General features: G+C 37.2%; 3 protein-coding genes and 1 long non-coding RNA gene across 4 annotated transcripts; 2 read left to right on the top strand and 2 right to left on the bottom strand.

Annotated features, from left to right (window-relative positions):
• Nucleotides 1–2,442: 2,442 nt before the first annotated feature.
• Nucleotides 2,443–4,038, bottom strand: LOC116029468. The gene is made up of 2 exons (XR_004100335.1): nt 3,893–4,038; nt 2,443–3,822 (listed from the first exon to the last, which is right to left on the bottom strand). It is a non-coding gene; the product is annotated as an uncharacterized LOC116029468 (long non-coding RNA).
• LOC116029467 (transcription factor bHLH48-like) lies at nt 3,183–8,247 on the top strand. The gene is made up of 7 exons (XM_031271490.1): nt 3,183–3,719; nt 3,849–3,980; nt 4,061–4,126; nt 5,901–5,969; nt 6,433–6,504; nt 7,365–7,566; nt 7,770–8,247. Exons 1-7 carry the CDS (start codon nt 3,207–3,209, stop codon nt 7,805–7,807), a joined length of 1,092 nt encoding a protein of 363 aa, XP_031127350.1. The 5' UTR covers nt 3,183–3,206; the 3' UTR covers nt 7,808–8,247.
• Nucleotides 8,248–9,260: 1,013 nt separating this feature from the next.
• On the top strand, nt 9,261–9,897 carry LOC116030309. Its single transcript, XM_031272527.1, has one exon. The coding sequence runs from the start codon at nt 9,349–9,351 to the stop codon at nt 9,679–9,681; it is 333 nt and encodes a 110-aa protein (XP_031128387.1). The 5' UTR covers nt 9,261–9,348; the 3' UTR covers nt 9,682–9,897.
• A 1,076-nt stretch (nt 9,898–10,973) lies between these two features.
• LOC116028604 (probably inactive leucine-rich repeat receptor-like protein kinase At5g06940) lies at nt 10,974–14,107 on the bottom strand. The gene is made up of 2 exons (XM_031270365.1): nt 11,710–14,107; nt 10,974–11,536 (listed from the first exon to the last, which is right to left on the bottom strand). Exons 1-2 carry the CDS (start codon nt 13,997–13,999, stop codon nt 11,163–11,165), a joined length of 2,664 nt encoding a protein of 887 aa, XP_031126225.1. The 5' UTR covers nt 14,000–14,107; the 3' UTR covers nt 10,974–11,162.
• Between the last annotated feature and the right edge of the window lie 167 nt (nt 14,108–14,274).

Genomic DNA, 14,274 nt, shown 5'->3' with positions numbered 1-14,274 from the left:
TTTTTTTTTTTTTATAAAAAAAAAAAAAAAAAAAAAAAAGTGTCCGAGTGTCCGACGCCAGTACGAATTTGTTATTAGTGCTCCTCACTCCCAGCTGGTAAATGAATTGGCAGTTTGACACCCTTGCTAAGTATTCATCTAAGGACAAGTCTTACTTTTTTTTTTTTTGAAAACAAGGACAAGTCTTACTTAATACAATAATACTTGCTTTTAATAATAGATCATGTAAGATTTGATTATTACCGTAAATATTGAAAGTTGAAATTTGGATTGAACTCTTTGCAAATGAAAATATAGATTCTTAAAACTAAATTGGTTCGATTTACCTCCTCATGAACTGAGGTGGACTCATGGGATCCACCAGTTAATGTTGATTCGTGAAGCGACAAATTACACTATGGATCGGAGTTCACTTTGTATTGTTGGAGAAAGCATTCAATAGTGTAATAACAACCTTTCTAGGGAAATTTGAAATATTTTTGAGGGAAAGTAAGGGGGAAATCCACGTGCACCGCTACCATTGCCGCCCACTCGGCTGGGCTCGCGTGTGTGGTGTGACACCTTTTTATTCGCCCTTTATTTATTTATGAGATTTCGCCCATCCAGAATAATTATTTCATAGACGTTTTTCCGTCCAGAATAATTTTCATGGCTAGATTAATTTTGTTAATTTCCGTGTCCATGTTTTCTCTTATGTTATGCATTTTTTGCTCTGTTTATGGCTAGAATTGAGTCAGGCGGTTATACTTGAGACTATATGTACCGCCTTCCCTTGAGCCCAGAATCATATCATCAATCCACTCCTCTTCTCCTCTTCTTTTTTCTTCTCTTTTCTTCTCTTCCGTCTGAGCACAGAGTTAGTCAGGTTCTATCTGCGAATTAATTTTGCCGGTTAATCGCAGTTAGTGTTTCGTACACGACACAAATTTTTCTTTCCGATTTCTTTTGTTCTAAGCTAGCCTAAATAAGCATAGTTCTACACTATGACATTTTTCCTTAAAATTCTCAACAGTTAAAAGTGATTCCCAAAATGTTAAACTACATTGTTAAAACATCTATTGATCCCTCAAATATCTAGCCTGTCAACGGTATGAATTACCGTAGGTGTTCTGTCAAGATGATGATACACTTTGTGTCCATTGAACTCGACTATGTTCTAACCACCGACCCAAATCAATATCTACCTCCTACCTAGACCACATCTTCTAAGTTAGCCCAAACAGAGTCTCAAGTCACAATTCTTGATGCTACTCTTGACCCAAAAACACCAACTCCAAAATTCACTACCCTGCCTCAAGAAATTCGGACCAAGTATGAAAGAGACAACAAAACTATGTGTGGGAGTCTACTACAACATATGCCTGACACACTACTAGACATATATGCTCCGCATAAGCCTGCCAAAATTATTTGAGACATGTTACAGAAGAAACATAGGGCTAACGATGCAGGACGAATGAAGTATGCGGTGGGATGATGTTTGAACTACAAAAGAGTGGACTCAAAGTCGATAGTTGAACAAATTCATGAGTGTGAGAATCTAGTTGTATACCTAGTGACAAAAGGTATACTGGTAAGTGATATGCTACAAACTTATGCATTTGTGAAAAAATTGTCCGAGTCCTTGATAAAATTTTAGAACAAAATGAAGCACGAGACCAAAGACTACACCTAAGAGCATATGTGAATCATATCAACATTGAAAAGGCTTTTCGCCTTAGACCAAGGTCTATGTCATGTAGTAAGATTAATTAACAAGGGCAAAGAAAAGAATGTTAACAAAAAAATTGTAACTATTTTAAGTTTATAAATTAGCTAGACTATTGCAACTAATAGAGTTTATTAAAACATTGAAAAATTAAATTATTTTATTAAAATGAGTCATTTTCTAGAAAACATTTTTCAGGTTTCCAAACGGGCTCTAAATATGAAATTAAATGCAAACTAAAAGCATACTATTCTAAAAGTAATATGCATCATGATCTATAACAAAACTAATTGTATTAATGTAACCTTAGATAATGGTTATTGGGTTTTCTCGTCAAATAAAACCCCATACTAAATTCCTTTTTGTAATAAAAAAAAATAGTAGTATGATAATTTAGGCGGTGAATAAAATACTCCATAAAAACTTCTAATAAAGGATGATTTAAAAAAAATAAAATTTGAAACTATATTATCAAATAAAAAAGTTGTAAATAAAAATTCAAATTCCTAAAAAAAAAAAGTTTTTGTAACCTATAAAGTGATAAACAATCAATAACATATTCAAAGTTAATGATGTAACGTCTATTGCACTATATAATATTTGATGATCTAATTTAAATAATTATATATTAATTCAAATATTTTTAATATATTATAACAAATCATTCCGCGCACGGGCGAAAATACTAGTAATAATAATAACTCGTACCTCTCAACCCTAACTCCATTCCGATCTAACAAACATGAACCTCTTCATTTTTGGGTGACGAGAGAATCACAACTACTAATAAATAGTTAAATGATCAAAATAGATCATTTCTATCGAAAAACATAAATATAAATGCAAGAAAATGACAGGTCATCTACTGCGATAGAAACAGTGTCGGGTTGAGTTCGTATCCGGTCCCCACTGTAACGCCCACCCGTTTCAGGACACTCCTATCTTCCTACGCTTCTCCTTCTTCTTCATCTCTCTCTCTCTCTCTTTCTTGCAGCACAGATAACGGCCCCCAAAGCAAACGTTGCTTTATACGTACTTTATATATATATATATATGTTACCTTCTCCCCCACCCTCTCTAACTAATACGCAAAAAGAGCTCAGCCTTTTCAGACCGCATAGAGAAACGTTGCGCTTACCTGACTATCTATCTGCCATTCAACCTTCGTATGAGAATCAACTCTGCTCAAAACAGTTTAGAAGCTTCACTCTCGTTTTTTTATTGACTCTGCTTTCTTTCTTCCTCTTTTCCAGCTCTTTCGCCTGTGGTTCACCATCATATTGCTGCATTTTAGTGCTCTTAAGTTCTTGAGTGTTTGATAGCTTCGAGAAGTGAAAGAACTCTGTTTGTATTTAACTGGGTTCTTTTCAGTTTGAGATAAATAGATAATTCTCCGGGGTGAGCTGAATTTAGGCCTTTGAAATATTTGTGTTGTGAACTGGGGACTGGGGACTGGGGAGTGGTTTTTGATTCGGGGTTGAGTTGATTACGAATAGGAATGGAGTCAATGGAATTGGGTCAAACTAGATCCGTGAATTGCGGAGCGAAACCCGGAGATATCGGAACTGAGGTTCCACAGTTTGGCGACGAGGGTTTCCAGGGTTTAATGCCTGTAGTAGTATCTGAGGAAGCTGGAAGTTCGTTCACTGCTCTACTCGAGCTCCCAGCGAAGCAGGCGGTGGAGCTCTTGGTTCACTCGTCGGAAGCGGAAGGTTCGCCGGCGACGAAGCTTCCTGAAATTGAACCTCAGAGGAACTATCACCAGGGTTTTCTTCCGCCGCCAATTTTCCCTTCGGACACGGCTTTGGTTGACCGAGCCTCGAAATTCTCCGTCTTCGCTGGGAACTCGCCGGAGACGGAATCAATTCCGTCGAATTCGTGCTCCAAGCCGCATTTCGTGAAGTCGGAGCCCGCAGATTCGGACTCAAACCCGAATTCATCCCCATCCCCTGCTGTTTCCAATCCAACTGTCAATCAGAAATCCGCCAAACGAAAGGAGAGGGAGAAAAAGGTAATTTCAAAACCGGATTCCATCTTCCCACTTCCCAGTTCCCACCTACTAGGGTTCTTCCCACATTGCAGAAAATGAAAGTCTTAATCGTGAATTAAATTTTCTGTTTAAAAAAAAAAAAAAAACTAGATTAAAGAGCCTAGCAAGAAGAGCAAGAAAGCAGCTAACAATACCTCGGAGGGGGATGGTGAGAAGCTTCCATATGTTCATGTCCGAGCTCGCCGAGGCCAAGCCACCGATAGCCATAGCTTAGCTGAGAGAGTAATAATTCTATAAATATCCTAATTAAGCTCTAATTGCGGTGTAATTGTGGGGTTAATGAATTCTATTTTATTATATAGGCAAGGAGAGAAAAGATTAATGCTAGAATGAAGCTGTTACAGGAACTGGTCCCAGGATGTAACAAGGTTAGCTGTCATTTCATCATTAGTACGGATAGTGTTGATATCCTTTCAATTATTTACTTGACTGGAAAATCTGCTTTAATTATGCTTTAAGATTATTCTAAGGATGGTTGGGTCATTGTCTCCTACTGTAACCAGAAAAGAAAGAAAAACTACTGGCTTTTGCACCAATAAAAGTGGGGAGCTAAGGGGGATGAAATGTCTCTTTCAAAGTTCTAACTGTTGTTTCAACTTTTTGCTTTCCATGGGTCTCCGGTTCGTGAGACGTCTTTTCGGAGGTCACCATTGTCTATTCTTAGAAAGATATTATCCCGGGTCATCTTTGCTTGATATTGAGTAAATCAGAAGTTACAGAGTTCGGCATTTGTTAACTAATTTTGGGAAACAAGATTAGTTAACTGATTTAGTTAGAAGTTACTATAGAAGGCTCTTTCTACTATATCCAAGACCTTGATTATTGACCTTAGGGTTAGGCTACAGGGTAGGTCTTATGCTTAAATTTTCCCTGTAAAACAATAGAAGTAGCTGTTACTCTTGAAATTATTAAGTCCTTGTCTAGGTGGGTATTGCCAGCTACTGTGCCTCGAGACAAGAGAGAGGACAAGGACTAAGGAATTTGCTGCATAAAAAGTTAAAGACTCTCTGCATGCCTTTTTTTTTGGGGTGGGGGGTATAATAATTCATTTCAAGCTCAAGCTTCTGCTGGGTCCTAAGACCTTACTTAAGGGGAACCAAACTCCCTTCAACTTGGACTAAAGTTTGTTAGTGACTAGCATGTAGTTTGTAGATAAGCTTGATTTCTTTGGATCATAATGCTACCCTCTCTATGATACTGAACTTATTTTTCTTGAAGGATTATATTCATTGTACTTCTAATCTATCCATAAGAAATTCTTTGGGAGTGAATGCATTCTATGAGTAAGAATAGGATGATCGGTTAAGCTTTTACAGATTGTATCCCTAAAGAAACCATTCTAATGAATTATGTGAATTATGGCTTGATCATTCACCCATACCTAGGAGTACATTGTTTCTTCATTTGGATGTTTAGTTTCCTGTCAAACTCTTTGGGTATAAATGAACTTCTTTGTATTTTTTGTTATGAGAATTAGAAAAGTGACACTGCTGAATATTACAGACTTCAATTACTGTGTGCTATCAATACCACTGCTAGATGCTCATAACAATATATTTCTAATACCACCAATATATTTATAAGTCTCTGGAGTTTATGCAGAGGGTGCATGACTCAAAGTCCATTGATATTTAATGCACTCCACTATATTAGTTATGGAATTCTTTAAAAACGTGAAAATAAAATAAATTCTAGAATAGTAATGTGTATAAGAAAGATCAATTGGACTTGTACTGCTCATAAGGTGGAGTCCAAGTAATCAGAAGGCATACTAAATAGGTCTACATTGCAACCTTCTTTTCTGGTAAACAAACCATTAACTAAACTGTACTTGGAAAAATGGGGAATTTGGAAAACCTAATTTATCATTGTGGTTCTCCTTCCTCCCTAGTACCCATGCAATTATTGTAAGGTATTGACTCCTTTCAGGCAATTGAGATCTAAACATACCATGTAAAACATTATTTCCCACCATATTTAGGTTCAAATATCACTAATGCAAGAACAATTTCATTTCAGCTTGGCAGGAGCTTTGTCTTTGCCCCTTTATACTAATGTATTATGCTTGTATCCTTCCTAAACCTCCCATAGTTTTCCTCTGCTGCTCTCTTAATTTTATTTTATTATTTAATTTCTCTGCAGATTTCAGGTACTGCAATGGTCTTGGATGAGATCATTAACCATGTCCAGTTCCTACAGCGCCAAGTCGAGGTCAGTCTTGAGAGAATGTTCTGATTTATCAAAGCTGAAAAATCATGGGTGTTTAAAATGCAATTACACCTTAGTTACAGAACGAAGGAAATGAAGCATTCAGGACATATTCCAGAATAAAGAGGCTTAATTGATTTATAGTTTCTGATTTAAAAAAAAAATATTTATTGGACAATAATTTTTAGTACCCATTACACTTCTAAGAGATGGGTAAGTTGGTATACGAGTGCTCAGGCAATAGACATAGGAGAACAGAGAGAGAGAGAGAGAGAGATCAGAGATGTCTAATGTTAATTCAAACGTACATCATTTTCTCTTTGGACTTCAAATTCCAATCATTCTGCGGCTATTGTCTAATTGGTAATAGGTCAATGGATAATCCTGGTTCATGAAATTTAAATTTCACAATAGCTTGGTAGTGTGCAACTGTTAATTTTTCTGATAAGTGTTTCTGTCGTTACAGTTCTTATCAATGAGACTTGCTACTGTCAACCCAAGAATCGATTTTAATATTGATGCTCTCTTCGCTGCTGAAGTAAGTATGACAAAGCCCCTTATTCTTAATAGCTATTTGACTACAGTGAATAGCATTTATTCAGCTGACTTCTGATTGATGGTACAATAAATGCTAAAGTTAAGCACTTTGTGTTAATATTTCATTAGGTGAGTTAATTTGGAAATGCTATTTTCTGGACATCTTCTTCCCCTTATAGCCACGACATGCAATTTTTGGTTTGTTGTCCTTGCTTAATAGTTCAAAACCTTTTTTAAACCAATCATGAAGTTATAGCAGGGATCTCAATAGTGGACCACCCATGCCTGTGAACATTTACACCTTGAATGTATGAACCTGATCTGTTAGAATGACATCTCTCTCTCTATATCATTATGTTGTTTCCCTTGGGGGGTTGTCTCTGTCAGACTCTGAATTAGTGGGTCCTATATCTATTAAGCGACAACTCAGAAATGATTGTAATAGTACCATTAACATTCAAAAGTATTCAAGTCCTGGAACCATCTTATGCCATGGCTTTCTGAGGACCCCTTACTGATGATAATAAGAAGGATGCTTCCCATCCTCCCATCATGAGGAGATATATAGTGAGTAGTGTGTACATTTGCAGAGTAGCTGGAGCTACATAATAATTTTAGACCATTTACTATGACTATATATTATTGCCTTGTCCCTTAGGCCAGATTGACGAAATTTGTTACAAGTCTTTTTAACAGCTCTTTCAGTTACTGCCCAAAACAAGTTGGGGGATGCAAGCTGACTCTTTAGTTTTCCAATCCCTAAGCAAGTTGTCATTGGCTTGAATTTGTGGTTAATAACATCTATATATAGAGATCCATTTAATCTTATTGACCCGACTTCCTTTATTTTTCAAAATTCAGACTGATTCCCCTGTGGAAAATAACTGCACTGGCATGATAATGCCCTCGATGTGGCCTGAGGGGCAAGCCATTGAAAACAGACCGCAGCATCAACAGCTATGGCATGCCGATGGATTTCATCAACCTATGTGGACTAGGGAAGAGAATTGTAGCTTCATAGCACCTGAGAACTCACTATTAACTTATGACTCGACAAATTCAGGTGATTTTTTTTCCTATACATATAAATTATTCCATTTTGCATCACTTCCATCTTATATTTCACTCAATTCTAGAAATTCCCCCTCACACTCAATTTCCTTTGGGTTTAATGGACATTAAGCTTTGGTCTGCACAGATACAATGCTGTCCAGAAGCATCTAATATATATATTGAACATTAATTGTATATCGTATATGGGTACAGGTCCTTTGCTTGCAAATCAGCTAAAGATGGAGATATGAAAGCAAAAGCAAAGCTTTTTGCAGTAGTTAGGCATGATGTATATATGATTTATAGTAGTAGATAGCGGGGAAGTAGAGAGGAGGATGGTGTCAACAGTTCCAACCGGGTATCCGCATTCCCTAATTAACAGAGAACCAGAAACTCCCATTACTCTTATCTGTGGCAGAGGGAGGGAGAGGGAGTATATACAAGTATGACATCTATTTTATGAACGAATACTAACGTAGAGGAAAGCGGAGGAGGAGTCACTCCGTGTGATGGATGCTTGTTTGTATGAATATGATGAGATAACTATTCATTCATGCTTGTTTGTAAAGCAAGATGGAGACTATTATTATCATTCACAGTGGGAGGAACCCAATTCTATATGTTCTGTTATTCGACACACAATAATTGTAGTGATGTTTAATCTTTATTTGCAATCTAGTTCGTGAATGTACCCCTTGGTAGTTGGCAATTACTTAATTACGATTTCTTTGTTAAAGAGGCTTTAAGTTATTTTCAAAAAAAAAAAAAAGGCTTTAAGTTAGTTGAAAGACTAGTGACTAAAACATGTCATCTAAACCTGTCAAGGCCGAGAAGAAGGACATTGTTAATTTGTTAATTGTTACGGAGTATTAAAGATTGTGTTGACTTTCTTCAAAAAAAAAAAAAAAAAGATTGTGTAGACTTAATATATTATATTAATAATATTACTTTTTTAATAATATTACTTTTTGTCACATTATAAGATTAGTGTGATGGCCCAAGTTGGGAGTAAAAGACTCAAATAGGACGAAAATAAAAATCATGAAAAAAAAATAAGACATTTTATAATACAAAAATGTGAAAACTATTTTTTCAAATGCGTTTGGTGTCGGGCCAAGTCAAACACAAATATAAATAGGAATTGGATATCTCAAAATACACAAGTCTCACTTATGATTTTTTTTTTTAAACTTCTCCGGCGACCAGTTTGGTGGCCTTCTCAAAGAAGGCGACTAGTTTGGTCTAGCTTCTCCATCGCACCGGAGAAGTCGGTGACCAAATTGGTCGTTGGGGAGAAGCCGGGCGACAATAGTTCCAAAAATTATATATATATACTTTTATTTATTTATTTACTTTTTTATTTCAATTTCAATTCTTATTTATTACCAAATTAAGAGTCTGTTTTTATTTAAATTCATTATTTTTTTTTTGAAAAAAAAAAAAAGTCATCACTTGATTCTTATTACAATTTCAATGTCTGAACCAAGAGCATCCTGGTTCAAACATTGGAATCTAATAATAATGATAATAATTGTAATGAGTTTAAGTAAAACAACTCTTTCTTTGATAATAAATAGATATTGAAATCAAAATAAATAAGTAAATAATTTATATATATATATATATATATATATATATATATATAAAAGAATTTGAATCCCAGAATATAATAGTAAAAAAATAAATAAACAACATGCACTCACAGTCGAACACGAATCAGGATTCATTGCTCCACACTACAAAGACCCATCTCTAAAGTCCATCCAAAAACTCTCTCCAAATTTCATCAAAGATGCCGTCCGCGAAACCCTTCGCGTACGCCGCCGGTATGCTGAGAACCCGCCTGAGCTCCGCCCTCCGCACGCGAGGAGGACATGGCCCCAACCCTTTCCTCACTCCCGGCCACCAGGAGCGCCCCAACGGCTACCTCTTCAACCGCACCCCGCCGCCTCCCGGGCAGTCCCGCAAGTGGGAGGATTGGGAGCTCCCCTGCTACGTCACCAGCTTCCTCACCATCGTCATCCTCGGCGTCGGCCTTAACGCCAAGCCCGATCTCACAATCGAGACCTGGGCCCACGGTGAAGCTCTTAAACGCCTCGAACAAGAGTCCACTGATTCCGATTGAAAGATTGGTCGATCCATCTGCTTTTGCGATTTCTCAATTAGGGTTTATATTCTGATTGTTTATATTCTCTGGTGTAGTTGTTGGAAAAATAATAAGCGTTACTATTTAATTCTTGACTTGAATCGGTAACACTACGATTTTGTTTCGGAATTACCCTAATCTGCTACAGCGTTGAATGCTCAACTTGAATATACATATATTTTCTCAGCCTGCTGATGACAGCTTGAATTTCTCAATTTATATTAAATTGGGACTTTTTATTATTTGCATATTTATATTACGAATTCTGGTTGAATTATTTAGTGTGGATTCATAAAATTCTTGGAGTAGGGGATATTGGTAATCATTGGAGAGGAATATTCAGGGGAAAATAGAAGTATTGTTCCATGGCAGTTTTTCCTTCAGGATAACTGTACTTTTCTTTGCTTAATGAACTATGAAAAATTATTGATTTGGAATGAACTATACTATCTACCTTGTTAACTAAGAGTGGAGTAGAAGCAAGGTGTTGCTCTTGGTTTATATAACAGAGGGAATTCCCTGTGTGTTTCTTCTGCTAGTTGATATATATCCAGGAGATGCTGTCTTCTTCAGATTTACAATTCCTTTACTTTCTAATTCACTTCTCTTCTAAAAGGGCAGCTCTAGTAGTTAATAAATCCTATGGGTAAGTACAATTTGATTCTTTTTGTTTTTCTTTGACAAGTTCATCTTTTTGTGCAATCCTTTCTTTCCTAGGGAGATTAGATTGAAGGATAATAGAATGAGCCTTTTGATTGTTTCTGTGTCCTTCACTTATAAAGCATTTGGGTGTTAAGTGAAATGAGATCGTTCAATGCAGAGTAGACAATTTTGCAGGTCACTTTGTATTTAAGTAATTGAAACTTAATGTTGAGAACTTTTATGCTCAAGAAAGATTACTCATTGCTTCGTGGAACTGATTGGTGTTTGATCTGTGAGTGATAAACAAAGCATGGTTTCACTTTAGATTCTTTTATACCTTGTGCTACTGAGTGATTTGCATCCATCAACTCATTGAAATTCGAAGACACTGAAATCTCATTCCTCTATTTGGTTTTCATTTTTGCCAATGAGGTAAAAATGTCTTTGAATTCATTAGCCTTGCTATGTCATCCTCTTTTAATCTAATGTGTCCACTGTTAGATGCTAAATATACAAGTACACGAAATTTGTGAAATTGTTGTGATTGTGCCAAAAAGTTCAGAGCTGTTTACTGGTCATGAAGAGTCATTTGTGAATTGTGATCAAGAACAACTTGAAAGCTTTCTAGCTTTGAAACAACTGACCAAATCGTTCCTGAAGCAGCCAAGTATTCCACAAATCCACAAGAGAGATTGGGAATTTGTGGCCCCAGAGTTCATTTATATTGCAGGATATGTTTGATTAACATAATAACACTACTAACATGATCAGTAGAATGTACAAAACCATGATGCCTGTAGATTCTGCTTTTAATTACTTCAGAAAGGCACTGAAGTATTACCAGAATCAGATATTTCAAGATTTGTACTCTCAATCTTGATTGAGAGGGACTGAAGTTCCCTGACAACATCGGCCATGGTTGGTCGTTTGTCAGGCATTACAGCAGTGCAGTGTAAAGCAATCTCCAGAACTTCCAGCATTTGTTGTTGGGATGAACCTGAAATCTTGGGGTCAAGCAATTGAACCGCCCCATTTGTGATGTTGATTTTCCTTCGTACCCACTTCACAACATCTAGTGAGCCCTCCCAAGGCTCCGTTTGCTCAGCATTCCGGCCTGTCACGAGCTCTAGCAATACAACGCCAAAGCTATATGTGTCCATTTGTTCAGTCGCCTTCTTTGTGTAACCAAATTCTGTGTTCAAACAGTCGCCATTAATGAAATATCACCAGAACAAGTTGCTTCAAGCGGGAAGGACACTATACATTTCTTATGCACCAGAAAATAAAAGGAAATGAAGCTGCATGATCTTAAGCGTAAGTATAATGCCATAATGGTTCACAGCATACAATAGAATGCACTCATACCTGGTGGCAAGTAGGAAGAAGGTGAAGATCCTGAAGCGAGGGATGATTGAAATGCTGTCTCTCCAATGATGCGATCAAGAGCAAAGTCTGTAATCTTTGGTTCAAGATCAGCGTCAAGCAGAATATTATGTGACTTGATGTTTCTGTGGAGTAAATGCGGGAGATAATCCCTGTGAAGGTATGCCAGTCCTTGAGCAACTCCGAGGGCAATCTGCAGCCTTACACTCCATGATAAGTTGATGTCAGATTTCCCAATTAGATCACCAAGACTACCATTTGCTACATATTCATAGATCAAGAAGATTGAATCGCTTGAGTGGCAAAACCCGAGAATTTTTGTGATGTTCTTATGCCTGACCTTTGCTAAAGTCTTGACCTCTGATTTCAGAGATTTTGAAGACTGCTTTCCAAAATTTACTAACTTCTTCACAGCAACTGGCTCACCACTTGGTAAATTTACAACATAAATTCTCCCCAAAGTTTCACTGTTCCCTCTAGCCGTCTTTTCATCCATTGCCATGATCAGATCATTCTCTGTAACTCTCAGAGGATAGAAGAAAACTGACCTCCAGCTACCCATTTGGGGATTTGGTTTCTGAGAACGGCGAATCATGTAAAATCCAACAGCCATGATAATCGCAATGGCTAAAGCTATTGACATCAAGGTATACGCCAATCTTGACATCTTAGCATTCTTGTGAGTAGGCCTGTCATCGGAACAAGAGTTGGGAAGTCCCCAACCGCACAGGCCAGGGTTTCCTTGCAAAGATGAAGCAGGAGGGCCAGAAATCAACGACGATGGAACTCTGCCAGAAAGCCGGTTGAAGGAGACATTGAACAAAGCAAGCTTCAAATTCTGAAGCTCTTCTGGGATAGGGCCAGTGAGGTTATTAAGTGAAAGATCAAGGTAAGTTAACACAGGCAGTTGAGCAAGAGACTTTGGTATTTCACCAGCAAAACTGTTACGAGCTAGAGACAATGAGACTAATTTCTTGCAGTTCCTCAGTTGAGGAATTTCACCTGAAAGGTAATTCTGGGATAGATTTAAGATGCTCATAACTGGAGAATCACAGAAGTTTGGAGGAAGTTCACCATACAACCCATTCAGAGATGCAGAAAATTTATACAAGGTTGTAACCATTCCAAGACCATCAGGTATTTTACTAGCAAAGCTGTTATTATCAATCTCCACTTGCTCTAATTCAGCAGCTTTTGATATCGATTCGGGGATGACCCCAGAAAACCTGTTGTTTTCAGCTCTAATGATCTTAATCTTAGGCAATGACCATAGCCATGAAGGGAAATTCTCAGTAAACCTATTGTTCTGAACTTGAAACCTTTCAAGTTTGATGCATTCATTGATGGAGTCATTTGGTATTGAGCCATTCAAGAAATTTTCATGCAAAGCAAGGTTTTGAAGACCTTTGCCATTACAAACACCAACTGGGAATGGCCCAGAAAGCCTATTCTGTGAAACATCAAAAGAAACCAAATTTGGAAGAGACAGCCCAATCTCAGGGATCTTACCAGTGAGATTGTTCTGAGAAAGGTCTAAAATGGCCAAACTTTTCAAACCCTGAAAGAAGTTTGGTACTATTTCTCCATAAAAACCAGAGCTTCCCAAGATAAGCTTCTCAAGTTTACTGAGCTTGCCAATATCTCCAGGAATCTCACTCACCAATAAGGAATTCTGAGACAAATCAAGAGTCAAAAGCTGAGTGAAGTTACCAAAGACCTGTGGAATATTACCTGAGAGCAAGTTGCTACACAAGTTGAGAACTTGAAGCTCCTTCAATGACCCAATGCTTTCTGGGATGTTCCCTTCAAGATGGTTCCTCCCAAAATCAAGAAACTTCAAAGACCCAAACTGAGAAATCTGGTCTGGGATTGTGCCCCAGATGAGATTGTTGCTGAGATTCAGATTCTCCAAAGACCCACACTGTGAGAGATGGAGAGGAATGGGCTGGTTGAAGAAGTTATCAGCCAGGTTAAGATGGGTGAGACTGGGGAGCCCACATATAGCAGCTGAGATTTCACCAGAAAGATTCAATCTTTGAAGATTGAGAGAAGAGATTGATGATGATGATGAAGGTTGAGGTGTGCAAGTGACACCAGTCCAGTTACAGTGGTGCACAGCTGTGGTGTTAGACCATCCCATGAGAGAGTTCATGGGATCTTCAATGGAGCTCTTGAATGTAAGCAGAATATCTGCTTCTGGTGAAGCATAACTCAGAAGATACTCACAGAATGAGAAGAAGATGAACAGTGACACTTTGCAGACAGTAGCCATTGGAGAAGAAAAAAGGTAACTTTGTGGCTTAGGAAAGCTTTTAACATCAACTTTTAATTGAAGTGAACCCAAGGAAAGTCTATTACTGTATACAAAATTATACAGTAAAAGTAATTTTTTTAAAAATTGATTCAATCATAAACTTGATTTTTTTTTCCTTCCAATTTATGCTATCCATAAAGAAAAATAGAAAATAAAAATAATAATTAGTTTCTTCAAGTAAATGATGATGTTTGACCATCAAATTATTTTTTTCTACTTTCAATCTTTGAACC

Source organism: Ipomoea triloba, chromosome 9 (genome assembly GCF_003576645.1).
Source record: "Ipomoea triloba cultivar NCNSP0323 chromosome 9, ASM357664v1".
NCBI lineage: Eukaryota > Viridiplantae > Streptophyta > Magnoliopsida > Solanales > Convolvulaceae > Ipomoea > Ipomoea triloba.
This window is presented reverse-complemented; position numbering and strand designations above follow the sequence as displayed.

Coding starts and splice junctions, on each gene's coding strand:
- LOC116029467 (XM_031271490.1), top strand. CDS start 3,207: ATGGAGTCAATGGAATTGGGTCAAACTAGATCCGTGAATTGCGGAGCG. Junction 3,981..4,060: donor GCCATAGCTTAGCTGAGAGA/GTAATAATTCTA, acceptor TTTATTATATAG/GCAAGGAGAGAAAAGATTAA. Junction 5,970..6,432: donor TCCTACAGCGCCAAGTCGAG/GTCAGTCTTGAG, acceptor CTGTCGTTACAG/TTCTTATCAATGAGACTTGC.
- LOC116030309 (XM_031272527.1), top strand. CDS start 9,349: ATGCCGTCCGCGAAACCCTTCGCGTACGCCGCCGGTATGCTGAGAACC.
- LOC116028604 (XM_031270365.1), bottom strand. CDS start 13,999: ATGGCTACTGTCTGCAAAGTGTCACTGTTCATCTTCTTCTCATTCTGT. Junction 11,537..11,709: donor TTCTTCCTACTTGCCACCAG/GTATGAGTGCAT, acceptor GTTTGAACACAG/AATTTGGTTACACAAAGAAG.